Source organism: Suricata suricatta, chromosome 3, assembly GCF_006229205.1.
Source record: "Suricata suricatta isolate VVHF042 chromosome 3, meerkat_22Aug2017_6uvM2_HiC, whole genome shotgun sequence".
In the NCBI taxonomy this organism is placed as follows: domain Eukaryota; kingdom Metazoa; phylum Chordata; class Mammalia; order Carnivora; family Herpestidae; genus Suricata; species Suricata suricatta.
In genome coordinates this window covers 174,175,908-174,190,832 of record NC_043702.1, presented here as the reverse complement: position 1 = coordinate 174,190,832, position 14,925 = coordinate 174,175,908, and the positions used below count along the sequence as shown (strand labels likewise).

At 60.3% G+C, this 14,925-nt stretch overlaps 4 protein-coding genes across 5 annotated transcripts in view; 2 read left to right on the top strand and 2 right to left on the bottom strand.

Moving 5' to 3' along the window:
• UBQLN4 (ubiquilin 4) overlaps window positions 1–2,674 on the bottom strand; it is a 16,203-nt gene extending 13,529 nt beyond the window's left edge. Inside the window, exons 1-2 of the mRNA XM_029935993.1 lie at window positions 2,650–2,674; window positions 2,483–2,556 (exon numbers count right to left, since the gene is read on the bottom strand). Coding sequence (XP_029791853.1) covers window positions 2,483–2,556; window positions 2,650–2,659 — 84 coding nt within the window. The 5' untranslated portion in view covers window positions 2,660–2,674. The remainder of the gene's footprint in view (window positions 1–2,482; window positions 2,557–2,649) is intronic.
• Window positions 636–3,357, top strand: LAMTOR2 (late endosomal/lysosomal adaptor, MAPK and MTOR activator 2). Its single transcript, XM_029935994.1, has 4 exons — window positions 636–841; window positions 1,092–1,254; window positions 2,883–2,972; window positions 3,181–3,357. Exons 1-4 carry the CDS (start codon window positions 774–776, stop codon window positions 3,235–3,237), a joined length of 378 nt encoding a protein of 125 aa, XP_029791854.1. The 5' UTR covers window positions 636–773; the 3' UTR covers window positions 3,238–3,357.
• A 1,034-nt stretch (window positions 3,358–4,391) lies between these two features.
• RAB25 (RAB25, member RAS oncogene family) lies at window positions 4,392–10,371 on the top strand. Of its 2 annotated transcripts, none has more exons than XM_029933229.1 (5): window positions 4,392–4,671; window positions 7,142–7,316; window positions 8,575–8,768; window positions 9,531–9,611; window positions 9,998–10,371. In XM_029933229.1, exons 1-5 carry the CDS (start codon window positions 4,629–4,631, stop codon window positions 10,123–10,125), a joined length of 621 nt encoding a protein of 206 aa, XP_029789089.1. In that variant the 5' UTR covers window positions 4,392–4,628; the 3' UTR covers window positions 10,126–10,371. The 2 variants fall into 2 exon arrangements, with proteins under 2 accessions (XP_029789089.1, XP_029789088.1); XM_029933228.1 differs by having other exon boundaries at window positions 7,142–7,337.
• Window positions 10,372–13,833: 3,462 nt separating this feature from the next.
• The window catches only part of MEX3A (mex-3 RNA binding family member A), a gene marked incomplete at its 5' end in the record, with an annotated part of 5,699 nt that continues 4,607 nt past the window's right edge, over window positions 13,834–14,925 (bottom strand). The window contains one exon of the mRNA XM_029933453.1: window positions 13,834–13,890. Within this exon, the coding sequence (XP_029789313.1) occupies window positions 13,834–13,890 (57 nt within the window). The remainder of the gene's footprint in view (window positions 13,891–14,925) is intronic.

Below are 14,925 nucleotides of genomic sequence, written 5' to 3'. Positions count from 1 at the left end.
GCCCCGGGCGGCCTGGGGGGGCCACTGCAGTCGGGGCCGCGCCGGGCCTCCAGGCGGGGCGGGCGTCCCACCACAGCCCGCAGCCAGTCCCTGCCGGCCGCCTTCCGGGGGGACTCCCGCTCCGGGACAAGACGATGTCCCCGTTACCGCGTTGGCTCCGTTCCCGGGCCTCTCCCGCCTCTGAGGCTGAATTCGCCCACTTCTGGACGTCCACCCAAGATCTCACCTCTAGGCCTGACTATGCCCCGAAGGTCGTGGCCTGCACGACGTTACTAAGTACGGCTCCGAGGCCTGGGTTCGGCCGCTGCGGCCTTTCTGAGCCTTGGTCTCATTCCACAGGGTTGTGCCTAACGCAGGAAACTGCTTTCAAAAGTAACAAACGTGTGCCTGACAAATACGGGGATTGCTGTTTTCAGTTACTGGTCGTGGATTGTCAAGCGGGCATGCTGACGCTTCTGTCCCCGGGGAGGGGTCAAACGTCCTTCCAGCAGTGCCACTGTCCTTTTCGCTCCCGCTCTTTTCCCCCCTCAACCGCGTGGTCACCCGGGAAAGGAGAACTACAGTTCCCAGGGTGCGCCGCGAGGCCGCACGGAACTACAACTCCCGGCGCCCCCTGCGGCGGGGCGGTGTTGCGTCGCCACCGCGGAGAGCGGCCTGGACCTCGGGGTCGCGCGGCGTTCCGGAGCGGCCCGGGGCTCGGGGAGTTGCCCGCGGAGGTCCGCGGGAGGCGGCTCGGGGGCTGGCGCGGAGGCGGGGGTGTGGGAGCCGCAGGCATGCTGCGTCCCAAAGCTTTGACCCAGGTGTTAAGCCAGGCCAACACCGGGGGCGTCCAGAGCACGCTGTGAGTGCGGCCGGAGCGGGCGAGCGGCCAGCCCGGGGCGCGCCGGGGAAGGGTCTCGGGGAGGCGAGCAGGGCGGGGCGGCCGCGGCCGGAGGGGTGGGGGTGGGGAGAGACGGGCCCCGGTGGATCCCGGGGGACGTCCCGGACAGGCTCTGCCCAGACCCCAGCTTTCTACAAGCGCCTCGGCAGCGGGTGGGACTGTTTTTGTCGTCGGCGCGGGCACGTCCGAACCCCTTGCCGCCGCTCGCCAGGCTGCTGAATAACGAGGGCTCTCTGCTGGCCTACTCCGGCTACGGGGACACGGACGCCCGGGTCACCGCGGCCATCGCCAGCAACATCTGGGCCGCCTACGACCGGAACGGGAACCAAGCCTTTAATGAAGACAATCTCAAGTTCATCCTCATGGACTGCATGGTATGGAGTGGAGAGCCACTTCCTCTGTCCCCCAGGGGGATCCCCGTGGGGCGACCTGGTCCCCATCCTGGATGGTTGGAGGGGCAGGGTCAGGACCTCTGAGGGTTGCTAAGAATTGGTCTGCCGCGGCATCATGGTAGGGACCGGACCCTGTGCCTCAAGTGGTGGTGAGGAAGGAGCCAGGGACCCAGGGCCTGACTGGGCTCCTGGTCTCAGCCAGCCACATGTCATTTGTGGAACCTCTCTGAGCTTCTGTAGCACATCTCTAAGGTGGAAATGGTAATACCCCGAACACGCCGGCGTGCACACATGCACACAAGTTGTCCCGAAGAGCAAAAGAAAGGACGGACACCGTGCAGTGTTGTCATCACAGATTCATAGGCTCACAGAGGCACAGCCGAGTCTCCAGACCCTAGGTCTGTCCCTTCAACTCACAGAAACCAGAGCCGCAGCCTAGAAAGGGGAAGTAGCCATTAGACTGAATTTCCGGGAAACAGAAACTTTTTGTGTTTGTTGGGCCAACAATGCAGTGTTCTCCAAACCAGGGAGAAAGTAGCAAACAGGACAGATGAAAAACTGCAGCTGTAACTCCTCACAGAAGCTCACAGTTTTATGCGTGCTATAAAGTATGGCAAAGTTAAAAAACTAGGATGTTAGGTATTGAAAATGCGATGGGAAAGGAAGTGAGGTGGGGCGTATGTCAGGAACCATCTTACTGGACAGGTGACATTTCATTAAAGATCTGAGGGAAATTGGCAAGCCAAGTGGCTGTCTGGGGGAAGACCAATTCTGACCGAACAGCAAGTGTAAAGGCCCTGAGGCAGAATAATATCTGGTAAAGGATCAATAAGGTTGATATAGCTGGTACAGCATGGGAATGGGGGAGGTGAGTAGAGGTGAGGCCAGAGGGGCAGAGAGTGCAGCACCTGGCTCCCAGCACAGAGCAGATGCCCAGGGAAATTTCGCCGAACCAAATTGAAAAGGCCCAAGAGTGAGCTCTCCCCAAAGAATTTCTACGGTAACCGGCTGCCTACCCCATCCTCACCCTATACCCAACCAAGGATGCCATTTCAGTTCAGCTGAAGACTTCTTGGTGCCTAACCTAGGGTTGGTCCTGTAGAACAATGGCTTTCTAACATCTTGTCCACACCCCAGCCACAAGAAATGCCTTTTAAGTCGGAGCCCGATACATCCCCTCCCACGCACATTAAATCAGTACTTCCCTTACCACATGCAGTGTAGTCCGGCTTCTCTTCTTTTTAATGCTGGTCCACTGCTCAGCTGACCGAAGCCTAGTCGGACCTGCGATTTGGAAAGCATTACCCTAGGAAGACAGCTCTACCTTGGGCTGCTCAAGGCCCCCCCGCCCCCGCCCCCCGCCCCGTGTTCCCTTACCAGCTAGCATGAGGTGGGGTCACAAAGAACCAAGTTGTTGGGAGATTGAGTTTCCCATAGTAAGTCAGCAAGTAGGGGCCCCACGTCCAGGGCGGTGGCCAGAGCCCCTGGTCTGCAGCTCCGGCTGTGCCCAGGGCAGGGAAGGAAGAGTCTTCTGAAGAGGAGGCCTCGGAAAAAGAAAGGGCTAAAGGTGCCAAGCAGAACATTCCATCCCACGATCTCACCCCCACCAGGAGGGCCGCGTAGCCATCACCCGGGTGGCCAACCTTCTGCTGTGTATGTACGCCAAGGAGACCGTGGGCTTCGGGATGCTCAAGGCCAAGGTGTGTACGTGCCCGTCTGTCTATAGCCCTGGGCCCAGGCTTGTGCTCTTCAGTGTCCCCTCCATCCCCACCGCCTCCCTGGAGTCCTGCTGTCACCTGGCCTTTGTCTGGTGGGGGCAGGGCGCCCAGTGGCAGGAGCACATGCCTGGGCTGGGACCCCTGTGGTGGCAGACCTCCCGGGGGCCTGATTCCGGCTCCCTTCCTGCAGGCCCAGGCTCTGGTCCAGTACCTGGAAGAACCCCTCACCCAAGTCGCTGCGTCCTAACGAGCCCCTCGGCTGGAGCTGTCAGAAAAGATCGGCAGAGGGCCGGGGCTCCCTGGGAAAACCCTTCTGTGTGGTGCGGGGAGGCTGAGACTTTTTTCCAAGAATAAACTTGAACTCCTATCTTGTGTGATGGCTGCTTTCTTGAACGGGAGGAGTCCGAAGAGGTGGGAAGGAGCAAGGATTACTCTGGAGACTCCTGAGGGCCGAGACTCCGGTCCACCCCTCAGCTGCCCTCCGGCAGCCGGGGGGCTGGGGCAGTTACCCACCTGACTGGCACACCCTTGGGCGAGGTCTTGGACGAGCAGGGCACTGGTGGGGGACGTACCGGACAGCGAGATTGGGGGCCCTGCAAGTCCAGTGTCCTTTAGTCCCAACTTTGGAGGGGGCGGAATCCCTTTTCTGCTTTTGGGGTTGAAAGAGTGCTTGCTAGCCACCCGCAGGGGCCACTGCGCGCTCTCGAAGACGCTCCAGGACGCAGAGCCCTTTGCAGCCGGCACGGCTTCACTGTGAGGCCTGATACCCAAAAGCTCTCAAACCCCTTCACCTCCAGACCCTGCCCTGTGCTCAAACTCAGCGCATTCATCCATTTCTGCTCCAGGTCTCCCCCTACTGCGGGTCCCGAGGACAGGCATGGACTGGGAGCTGCCAGCCCTGAGCCCAGGGCCACAGGCAGGGGCCCATCCCAGGGGAGAGGTAGGTGGTGAGTCTCACCCCCACCCAGGGTGAGGAGCACCGCCCATCCCAGGCCCTGGGCCATCGGGAGGAGCCACTGCCAGAGCTCTGGGAGCGATGGGTACCCCCAGCCCCAGCCCCTCGCCCCGACAGCCCTTCCCCGGGTGCCCCCAGTCACCCCTCACCAGAGGCTCTGAAGGAAAAGCAGGAGGCCAAGCAGGTTTCCGCTCCCCGGAAGGCTCTCACTCACTGGTGGCCACTCAGGTGGGTCCCCGGTCCCAGAAGCCTAGCAGCCTGGCTCTCTGCAGGGGCTATGTGGGTCTCAGCTTCCCCTCCCCTCACCCCTGGCACCCCCCGCTGGCCCTCCCCGCTGCAGGAGCCCAGGCCTGGCGAGCAGACACCCAACCTGCCTAACCTGTCTGACGTCATCATCTCTCCGCCCACCTGGGCCCCAGGTCTCCTGCCGCCTGCTCTTCCTGTTCTCAGTTTCCGTCCCCTTGGCTTCCTCGCAGCACCCATCAGTGCTCAGCCCCCTGGGGCCCTGCCCGGCCTGAGGTCGCCCTCAGCCCCTCTGCCTGTGGAAGTTTCCTTACCCCCAATGAGAGGAGGCGCGGGCCCGGGTCTCTGGAGAGCTGAGGGCTGAGGGCACTGACTGAGCAAACGCATCGCCCCGTCCCCTCTGTCCCCGAGGACACTTGTACCCTCCATGTGGAGCCAAGATGGGGAACAGAGCCGAGGAAGATTATAACTTTGTCTTCAAGGGTGAGTCGGGGTCTATGAAGAAAGAGACCAGCAGAGCCAGAAAGCACCTGCCTGTCCTGTTTCTTCTTTCTCTCTCACCTGGACTCCCGAGGGCTCCTCACTAGCTTTGGATTAGAAAGAAAGCTGCAGGGAGTGGGGGGGAGGGTCCGGTTATGGGGGCAAAAGTCCTGGGGCTGCCGGAGGGCCCCGCTGCTGTAATAAGGACGTTGAGCGCGCCTGAGGAGGCCAAGTTAGGCACCTGTGCTCCATTCGGAGGGGAAGCCCACCTCCCTAAGAACTGGAGGTCAGACTTCAGGGAGGACTTCCCCCTGAGAAGAGAGGGAACAACCTCAGAGGAGGAAAGTCCTGTTTCTGGGCACACGTGCAGGAAAGCAGAGAAAGGACAGCTCTGTCCGTTTTGGGGTGAAGACGGAAGATCGCCTCACTTGAGAGAAGACGGGGGGCGGGGGGGCCCTTGCCTGCTGTCCTCGGCAGCCCCTTTGGGCCCAAATACCATGCACTTGGGTTTAGCTTGGCTCACCGTGGAAACATGAACTTTCCTGCTCCTTTATCTCAGCCCCGACCTGGGACCCTCCAGTGTCCCCAGCCCCCACGCACCCCCCACGCCTCCTCCAGGGCGGGGTGGACCGGCTCTGCCGTGATTCCCGGCCGCCACCCCACCCCTCCGCCTCTCCCAGCCTCAGCCCCGCCCTCCCTCAAGCTGGGACTCAGGCCGCCAGAGCCATGGCGGGTGGGGGGCGGGGGCTGTGCTGTCCTGGCCTCTCTCCCAGCAAGGAGAGGCTGGGGACAGTGCTGCTACTAGAAACTGCGGTTTCCTGAGCCCTCCGCGCATGCCCGCCCTGGGCTCCTTAGTCACCCTAACGACCCCAAAATGTGTCTGGAAGCCAGAGGCCCTGTGAGAGGCCGGCTCTGTTGGTTCCTGGTTAGTGCGGGCTGGGGTCTCCTGGAGCCGGCTCTAAGAAGTCTGGGGTCTAAGATGTCTATTCTGGATCAACACGGGTGCAAGGAAGGGAGATGAAGCAAGACCGAGCAGGGGGCTCAGGGTCACAAAGCCCCGGCCAAGGGCGGAGGGCGGGGAGCGCTGCGCTGGCCTTGCCTGGACGCTGGATGCGGGCGGCCCGGGACAGCCAGGGCCCTGGGCCAGGCCGCCCTGCACCAGCCGGCTGCCCGCTCCTCCGCAGCCTCAGCCACCAAGGGCGGGTCCCCTCCTGGAAGGCACACGGGGGCAGTGCACCTCTGCCAGTCCCACACCCACAGTGGCATCTGCTGTGAGCCACTTAACCCCAAGTGCTCCCATTTCCTCGTCTGTGAAATGGCATGAGGACGGTCCTGGCACCTGCCTCGTGGCACCGTTGCACCAAGTACCTGAGTTAAGGTGCATGAAGCTTTGGCCGGGTTCGGCACTCTCAGCGCTGTCTCTGTTTCCCAGATGAGGACGAGACAAATGGCCACAAAGCTTGTACTCAAAGCCAAGTCTGTCAGACCCCAAAGCCCTTGCCCTGAGCACCTTTTGGGCCCAAGGACAGGGCCAGGTGCCCCCACACTGGCAGGGGTGAGGTGGGAATGCAGTTCCCAGTAGGGGGGAGGCAGCGACACACAGCCACCCTGCTCCCAGCTCTTTCCTGCCCTGCACAAGTTTGAGGGGGTGTCACACAGTTTGCAAACAAGGACACTGAAATCCAGAAAAGCTGAGCCACGTGTCCGCGGTCGCTAGCCAGTGAGAGGCTGAGCTGGGGGCAGCAGCGCCTGGAGTGTGTGGCTCCCAAGCTTTTCCAAAACCGGGGGGGGGGGGCCTCCTGTCAATCCATGTTGCACGATTCGTGGGTCATACCTGCGCCAGCCCCCCCCCCCCTCCTCAGGCCCCAGCGCCCCCTCGGCGGCCCAGGAACCGACAGCGAGGTGCTGGCCCGCCCGCAGCCACCGCCGCGATGTGACAGTTCTGCCCACTCACTGCAACCTGGGCAATTTCTCGCTTATTTCTTGCAAAAACTGGTAAAATAGATAGTATCATTATTCCCATTTTTCATATGATAAAGGTCAGAGTGGGCTGGTCCAACACCCAGCCCCATGTTCTTACCCGTGTCCCTCTGTGCCCTAGCTTCTCACAACCCCCTGCAACTCCCTCTCTCCTGCAGACTGTGCCCCCCAAACATCCACTCCCCTCACGCATGCGCGCACGCCCACGTCAACCTCCTCGACCTCACAGCTCACACGCATGCTCCCCAGAGCGCCCACCTAGTTGTCCGCACCCACACACCCGCAACGCCCCTGAACACCGATGCCGAGCAACGCCCCGTCACAGGGGAGCCGGCTGGCCGTGCGGTCCTGTCTCCATGGGCCGGGCCGAGACCCCTTACAGGCCCGCAGCCCATTTCAGGCTCCTGGCCCTTCTCCCGGGAAGGGTGTATCCTGCAGAGGCCCGGGTCCCCCTCAGCGTCCTGAGCTCAGCCCTTGTCTCTCCACCCCTCAGTGGTGCTGATCGGCGAGTCAGGCGTGGGGAAGACCAACCTGCTGTCCCGATTCACGCGGAATGAGTTCAGCCACGACAGCCGCACCACCATCGGGGTGGAGTTCTCCACCCGCACGGTCCTGCTGGGCACCGCTGCCATCAAGGCTCAGATCTGGGACACGGCCGGCCTGGAGCGGTACAGAGCCATCACCTCCGCGTGAGCCTGGGGGCTGGCGGGGGGAGGCGCTGGGGAAGTCAGGGAGCGCCCCTGGAGCAGCGGCCACGGCCCTGTGGCCCCGGCGGGACAGGGTGGGTGTTGGGAGCCACGCGGCCTGCGGCAGGACGCTGTGGCCCCTGGGGCACCCCTGAGCCTTTGCTGCGTGACCAGGGAGGCACGAGGCATAACTGATCCCTGCTATAATGCAAGACGCCCGAGGCCCCAGCAGGTGCAGAGAGGGTGGGCCCGGGACGGGGGAGGCTCTGGGACCCCTCACCCCTGCTTTGCACGCAGCAATGGCTGCCGTCACACCACAGACCCGGAGGGCGGGACCCTTCAGCTGCATTTTATAAAAAGTCAGGCTACGGAGGGCCACCCACCTCCGGACGCTATTCGCAACATTTGCCGGTGTCAAGCCAGACGTGGGGAAGGTGGTCCATGCGTGTGACGGAGGACAGCCCTGGCCACAGGGCAGGAAGCAGGAGTCCAGGGCCTCGGTCCACACTGACCACTCCTGAACCGGTCACCTGGGCTCTTATGAGTCTCTGCTGATGCATCAGTAAAATGGAAGAATCAGATACCACAGCCTGAAAGCCCCATCTCATGCCACGAAGGGGGCTGGAGGTTTGCAGGGATGCCTCTGATGGTCAGCTCGGGGACTGCTGGATGGCTAGGCTCGCCGCTGCTCCTAGAAAGGTGGCCGAAAGACAGGGGGCACTGCAGGCACAGGAGCCGTGTGAGGACCACGCCCTCTGGAAAAGGGCGACCAGGAGGCCAAGTTGATGGGGGTGCGGGCGCTGTTGGTGGACATCCAGGGCCACCATCAGAACAAAGGGTACCTGGGGTGCCTGGGTGGCTCAGGTCGTGATCTCATGGTCTGCGTGTTTGAACCCCACGTAGGGCTCTGTGCTGATCGTGCGGAGCCTGCTTGGGATTCTCTGTCTCCCTCTCTCTCTGCCCCTCCCCCCGCCAATAAATGAATAAACTTAAAAAAAAAAAAAGAACAGAGGAGCCCATGAAGCAGTGGCTAGAAAGGCCGGAGGAAGGAGGAAGGTGACTCTCTGGAGGCCCTGGAGGGCTCCCGACGTCAGGCACATGAGCCGAGTCGCCGTGTCTAGATTTGGGTCCCTGGGCCCCAGCTCTCACATTTCTCCACCTCCGGTGGCCGCCTCTGACCTTTCGGCTTGAGGGCTGTGCCCTGACCTCGCCTCTGTCCCTCCCGCCTCACCCCGCGCAGGTACTACCGAGGTGCAGTGGGGGCCCTGCTGGTGTTCGACCTGACCAAGCACCAGACCTACGCGGTGGTGGAGCGCTGGCTGAAGGAGCTCTATGACCACGCCGAGGCCACCATCGTCGTCATGCTCGTGGGCAACAAGAGTGACCTCAGCCAGGCCCGGGAGGTGCCCACTGAGGAGGCCCGAATGTTTGCTGGTGAGAGCCCCCCGCCCCGCCCCCGCCCCTGCCCAGTCCGGCACTCCCCACCCCTGAACCCGCCCTGGGGCCCCAGCCTGGACTTCCCCCATGGGGCCCCTACCTCCATCGCCTCTTCCTCCCAGTCTCTCAGCCCTCCCCTTCCATGTACCCTGGTTCCCTCCTGATGCTCGACCCCTTGATCCAAGGCTGTCTTTGTTTACTTTTGAGAGAGAGACAGAGAGGGAGACACAGAATCTGAAGCAGTCTCCAGGCTCTGAGCTGTAGGCACAGGGCTGATGTGTGGCTTGAACTCACGAACCATGAGGTCATGACCTGAGCCGAAGTCGGACACTTAACTGCCTGAGCCACCCAGGCTCCCAGGATCATCTTTATGGGCAATAATTTTGTCACTGGCGTTAAAGGCCAGGCCCCTCTGCGATGCTCAGGGACCCCGAGTGGGGCAGGTGCACTCCCCATGGCCGTCTCCAGTCACATTCTCCCAGGAGTCTTCTGGGCTCAGAGGCTGCAGCAGGTAGGGGTGCAGACTCTGGGGTCCCCTGGCCCAGCCTCACCAGATACAGGACAGCAAGCAGTCTTTGGTTGACACTCTTGGTGCTTCTGGTCTTCCGTCCTTTTCTGTGAGGAAGGGCTAATATCCAAACCTACCTCACAGGTCGTCTTGGGCGTTAAGTGAGCTGCACACACCAAGGGTTTAGCACATCTCCAATGTACAGAGTAAACATCGAGTAAATATTATTATTGTGCTTCTCTTCCTGCCAGAAAACAATGGACTGCTCTTCCTGGAGACGTCAGCCTTGGATTCCACCAATGTCGAGCTGGCCTTTGAGACTGTCCTCAAAGGTTAGAGCCCCTGCCTGCATTTGCCACCCCCCCCCACCATCCCGTGCCCGAGGCTCCTGTGGGCAGTGGTGGGAATGCAGGCCCCCAGCACTTGCCTACCCCAGCCCCTCCGTGGGCCCCCAGCCTCCCCAGAGCCTCCCTAGTGCCCTCTCCTCTCCAAGCCTGAGGCTTGGGGAAGGAACCAGAAGGCTACACTCCCCAGGGAGCCAAGCATTAGTCCTTCACCCAGGTAAGTAGAAGGGACCCAGGTGCCCAAACTCCACTTCTTTCCAGCAAAACCTTGTGTGGCCACACCCGGCACTCAGCAAGGCCAGTGCGGTGTGTGGGGTGGGGGGGAGTGTGGGTTCTCCGGCTTCTGACCTGATCGCTGCCCTCCGCCCCCTCAGAGATCTTCGCAAAAGTCTCCAAGCAGAGGCAGGGCAGCGCCCGGACCAGCGCCATCACCCTGGGCGGCACCCAGGCTGGGCAGGAGCCAGGCGCTGGGGAGAAGAGGGCCTGTTGCATCAGCCTCTGACCTGGGCTCACCCCAATCCTGCCCCCATGGCTTTCTGGCACCCCACTCCTCGCCCGCTCGGGGACCTGCCCCTGCCCTGTGGCTCCCGATGTCAGAGCGGCTCCCGATGTCAGAGCGGCTCCCCGTTCCCAGCGCCATGCACCACGGGGCTTTGAGAGCATCATGGTCCCCCCCACCCCCGGTCTCTGCTACCCGTTCCCCGCACCACACACACTTGGTCTTCCAATAAAGCTGTTTTGTACCGACGTCTGGCCAGCCTGCTGCTCTCATCCCTGCCTCCCCTTCACCTCTGGCCCCTCTGGGCTTCCCTCCCCTCCCCCACCTTCCCCACCACACCCACTGCCCCCCGGAGGGCCAGCTGCCTCTAGAGTCCTGTGGTCTGGGGACAGTGCCAAGGGGGCGGGAGGTGCCCAGCCTTCCCTCTGCCAACCCCCAGGGTGGAGGTGGGGGAGGGAGGGCAGCAGGCCCAAGATGGGGTATCTGGAAGGAGAGACAAAGGAAATCACCGGCAGGCACCATCTGGTGCCCGGGGCCTTGGTGCCAAGAACTGAGGTCACTCCAATGCCAGGGGTGAGGGGAGGAGGCAGGGGAGGTGTTGGAGGGAAGGGGGAGGCAGGGCGAGCCCCGTCTGCGTGTGCTGGGCAAGGAGATTTAAGCCTGGGAGGTGTTGGAAGGTCCAAGTCTCACACCCAGGTTGCTGCCTGACCCCCAGCGACCACCTCCAGGAAAGGGAGTGTGGTGTGGGGGGTGGGTTCAGTCTCGCAGGATGGGGAGTGAGTCAGGCTGTCCAGGCAGGGTCTCCATCACCCAGCCTCCCCTTCCCCTGTTCTGCAGGGACAGGCTGCACACACCCCAACCCCAGGAGGGCACTGAGCACCCGGAGACCCAAGCAGGGAGCTGTGGGCCGCAGTGGGAGCCGTCCGCCCCTGCACTGCACAGTCCCCCCCACCTGGTCCACGGTGGGTCAGACCCTGATGCAGAGAAAGAGGCCAGAGCCTTAATTAATAATACTTTTAATAAAATTAAGTTCTTAATAGCACATTTAATACATTAACCCTCCCCCTTCTTGGTTTCTCTGCATTTTGTGCAACATCACTTTGACTTGATTATTCATGGGTCCGTTTCGTTTCCCGCCTTTATTTTGCTTTTGAAATATTTTTCCTTGGTGGGTTTGTATGTGTCTTCACTAGATGCCTCAAATTAAGTCTGACCACAATCCTACACTACTTTCTACAGTGGAGAGACCGTCCCCCTGCCCCAGGGCCGTCTCCCCCCCCACCCTACCCCACCCGCACCCTCCAGTGGGAAGGGAAGCCCTCCCCACCCCACACTCTACCTTCCCAAACTAGCGGGGTCTCTAGGACAAAAAGAGCAGGGGGGATCTCCCGAGGTGGGATGAGAAGAGTAAACTGGGGAGAGGGAGATGTGAGGGGGCGCAGGGCTGGGGAGGGCCACGCCGGAGTCACGGGGGTAGAGGCAGGCTCCTCTGGGCCAAAGGAGAGCCCAGGGGCCTCCACGCGCCCCTGAACAGCAAGGCCCGCCCTGGGCTGGGCCACTCGAAGGCAAGTGCTAAGATTAGTGGATTTCTTACATGCAAAAGCCAAGCTCCCCAGTCTTCTGGGGGGAGGGTGCTGTGCCCCCCAGGCCAGGGCACCCTGCCTGAATGCTCACGGCTGGAGGTGACCTGAAACACAGGGTTAGGGGCAGGGGCCCCCAAAGTCCCTGGTGCCCACCCCCTGCCTTCGTACCCCTGGGGCCATGTGCTCCCAGGCCTTCAAGGACAATATCTCCCCTGGACCCCAGGGGGTGGGAAGTCCTTCTTGGAGTCTAACTTCTTTGAAACAATACAGCAAACCTATGGGATGCAAGGAAGCTGTAAGGAGCCATTACTGATTGCTACTTCCACGGAGGCCAAAAGCTAAGTGGGATACTGGGAGGGGAGGAGGATGGGGGGCTGCCCCCCTCAGTCCTCTCGGAGCTCTGAGACGGTGGGAGGTGTGTGCGGATCAGTTCCTAGAAGGACCTACCAGGCTCTTGAATCACTCCGCAGCGGTGGGGGGACAAAGGCTACTCTTCAAGGACTCCCTCGGGCCTGGGAGAAGCACCCTCCCTGAGACCCCGAGAGGACACCCCACTTTGGAGGAAGGACTGCTGCGCAGACCCCAGGGGTGCACGTGAAGGGAAGCCCCCGGGGGCCAGGGCAGAGCAGGTGCAGGCAGACGGTGCTCCCCTTGGCTACCGCCGGCCCGGCTCCCGTGCGGCTGAAATGATCAATGTCTATCTTCCAAAGACCCTGGGGACCGAGCCCCTCATCTATTTGTCCTACAATTTAAAAATCCAAGGATTCTCAGAATCAACCCCAGCAGACTGGAAGCTCCGACCTGAACTAGCAACCCGCTCCTGAGGCCGGGCGGGTTCTCCCGTGCAGGGGGACCAGACGGCTTCCCTCACCTACTTTCCTTTTTCGTTACAACTTTTATACATTCTACTGGACCCAGGGGCCCTCAATGCTACTAAACTTTAAGCTATCTGAATATCATCTACTAAGTAACTAGTAATTCTTTCTTTTTCTCTAGGATTATATGAAATAAATTTGAATTATTATTATTAATAATTATTATTTTTGTAGTATTCTTTTCTTTTAAACCCCTCGGTTTCTTTCTTTTTCTTCTCTCTCTCTCTCTCTCTCTCTTTCATTTTTGGTTAAACAAAACAAAACTATTTCTCTTAAATCTCGCACCTCTCTGAGGGGTCCTGCAGGCCTGCAAGGCCTCAGCTCTGGACTTCCCCTCCTCACTCGCCCCTGGGACAGGGCAGGGGAAGGGGGGGGCCAGCCCAGGACCCTCAGTCCTAGCGTGTCTTCCTTTCTTGTTAATCCTTTTCTTTGTTTGGCTCGGCCAGCTCCCCCGAGGGGGAGGGGAGCGGGGAGGGGGCCCGTGGAGTGAAATCCAATCTCCTTGCGGGGGGGCCCCCCGAGGGACCAGGCCCCCCCAGCCCCCTGGCTCCACCGCACATCTCAGGGTGCTCCCCACGAAAAGCAAATGACATTCCTCCCCAAAAAACAGTGGGGGAAGAAAGGAACGTAAACCCGAACATATATTAAAAACACTTTTTTTTAAGATTTAACTCTGGATACAAATGTATTTTTTTCTTCTTCTCTCCCTACATATATTCTAAACCTTCTAAAGTTTTTTTATTTTTTTTAAGGATCACTTTATCATAAAATAAAATATCCTTTTCATATAATAAATTACCTAATAAAAAGTCTTTTTTTTTCATATTAGCCCAGGTTCTTTGCTACATTTATACGGTAATAAACGCCTTTATTAAAATAGAATATTAAATTATAAAGAACTGCTTTTTTTTTTTTTTGCTATTTTTGTTTTCTCTCCTCTGCGTTGGTCGCCTATCTCACTCCCTCTCACGCTCTCTCTCCTCTGTTTTGTCTCTCACCATGTGTGTTTTGCGTTGGTTTCTAGGTTTGGCTCAATTAGTAAGGTTGGGATTGAATTTTCCGAGCCCCCTAGCGTAACAGTCTTCTGCCTTTGTGGGTAAGAAGTGGAGAGGGGGAGGGGGATCCACAAACAGACATCCCGTCTTCCCACCCCCCGCCCCGCCCCCCTCGGCAACCGAGGGCGCCCATTTGGTTTGGTTTCTATTGTACAGACGTCTCAGGATGGCTCACGTTGGTGGGTAGGAGGGAAGCTGTCACAGGCCAGCGTGGCTGACCATGACCTCCTTCCTCTCTCCTCCCTGGCTGGTGGTCTGGAGGGGCAGGCCGAGGAGAGGTGAGACAGGAGGAAGGAGAGGAGGCAGTCCCCCTGTACCTCCATCCCTGCACCCCCCTCTCCGGTCAGACAGAATGGGATTCCCGAGCTAAGTGCTCCGAGATCACTTAGAAGAGTCCCACCCCACTATATACAAGAATCTCCTGGGACTCCCAGCCCCCACCCTCTTCTGGCCCGGCCAGCGGAACCAGGAAGGTGGCAGGCGGGTGGCAGCCCCAAGGGAGCCTTAGGGACGCAGTGGAGGGGGTGCAAAGTCTGTTAGCAATACAGCACCCTGCTGCACCCCAACCCCGCCCAGCCCAGGACTGAGCTCCCTCTGAAGGACCGGCCTCTCTCCTAGAACCACACTAGGTGGGACAGAGACTTCATGATTTGCTCGCGAATAGGGGTTCGGGTAAGGCCCAGAGAGGGGCTCGGGAGCGGGAGCTGCAGGGGAGGGGGGCCCTTCCGTCCACCAGCCTCAGCAGACACACACACTACCCTGGCTCTCCGCCGCTGCCCCTGCCAGCAAATCCAGCCCCAGAGCGGCTCCCCAGATGCAATGCCCAAAGACGGTAGAGGCGGAGGTTGGACCCTTGATAAACCCGGGTATTTGTTCCCTCCTCAAACTGTCGCTGAGAATGGGGATACATTCCATCAAGAATTCGAGGTGTTTCTTTGGAGTGGGGAGGGCCTCCGAATGCCAGAAGAGGAATTGAGGGGGGTGGGGTCCATCCAAATGCCCTTCTTCCCTACTTCTCTGGGGGGGGTTGGTGAACCCAAAGCTGGATTAGGAGGGGCAGGGGGGAGGGGGAGACGGGTAGAGAGAGGAGGACAGGGCTGGGAGGGCCAGCCATCGAGGGGAAGCCAAGAGGAAAGCTGGTGGGAAGAGCAAAGGGAGGGGAGAGCCCAACGGAGGAGAGATGGGGGGTGCTGGAGGGGCAGAGAGGGGCTCCCCCCCAGACTCCTCCACCCAGCTCTGTCGGGGGGATGAGCTCTGAGCCCTTTAAGGATTCCCCCCCCCCCCCCCCCA

Excerpts from the sequence above, each read along its gene's own strand:
- LAMTOR2 (XM_029935994.1), top strand. The coding sequence starts at position 774 with ATGCTGCGTCCCAAAGCTTTGACCCAGGTGTTAAGCCAGGCCAACACC. Across the intron at positions 842-1,091 it reads GGGGGCGTCCAGAGCACGCT|GCTGCTGAATAACGAGGGCT; the intron begins GTGAGTGCGGCC and ends GCCGCTCGCCAG. Across the intron at positions 1,255-2,882 it reads TCATCCTCATGGACTGCATG|GAGGGCCGCGTAGCCATCAC; the intron begins GTATGGAGTGGA and ends CACCCCCACCAG.
- RAB25 (XM_029933228.1), top strand. The coding sequence starts at position 4,629 with ATGGGGAACAGAGCCGAGGAAGATTATAACTTTGTCTTCAAGG. Across the intron at positions 8,769-9,530 it reads GGAGGCCCGAATGTTTGCTG|AAAACAATGGACTGCTCTTC; the intron begins GTGAGAGCCCCC and ends TCTTCCTGCCAG. Across the intron at positions 9,612-9,997 it reads CTTTGAGACTGTCCTCAAAG|AGATCTTCGCAAAAGTCTCC; the intron begins GTTAGAGCCCCT and ends CCGCCCCCTCAG.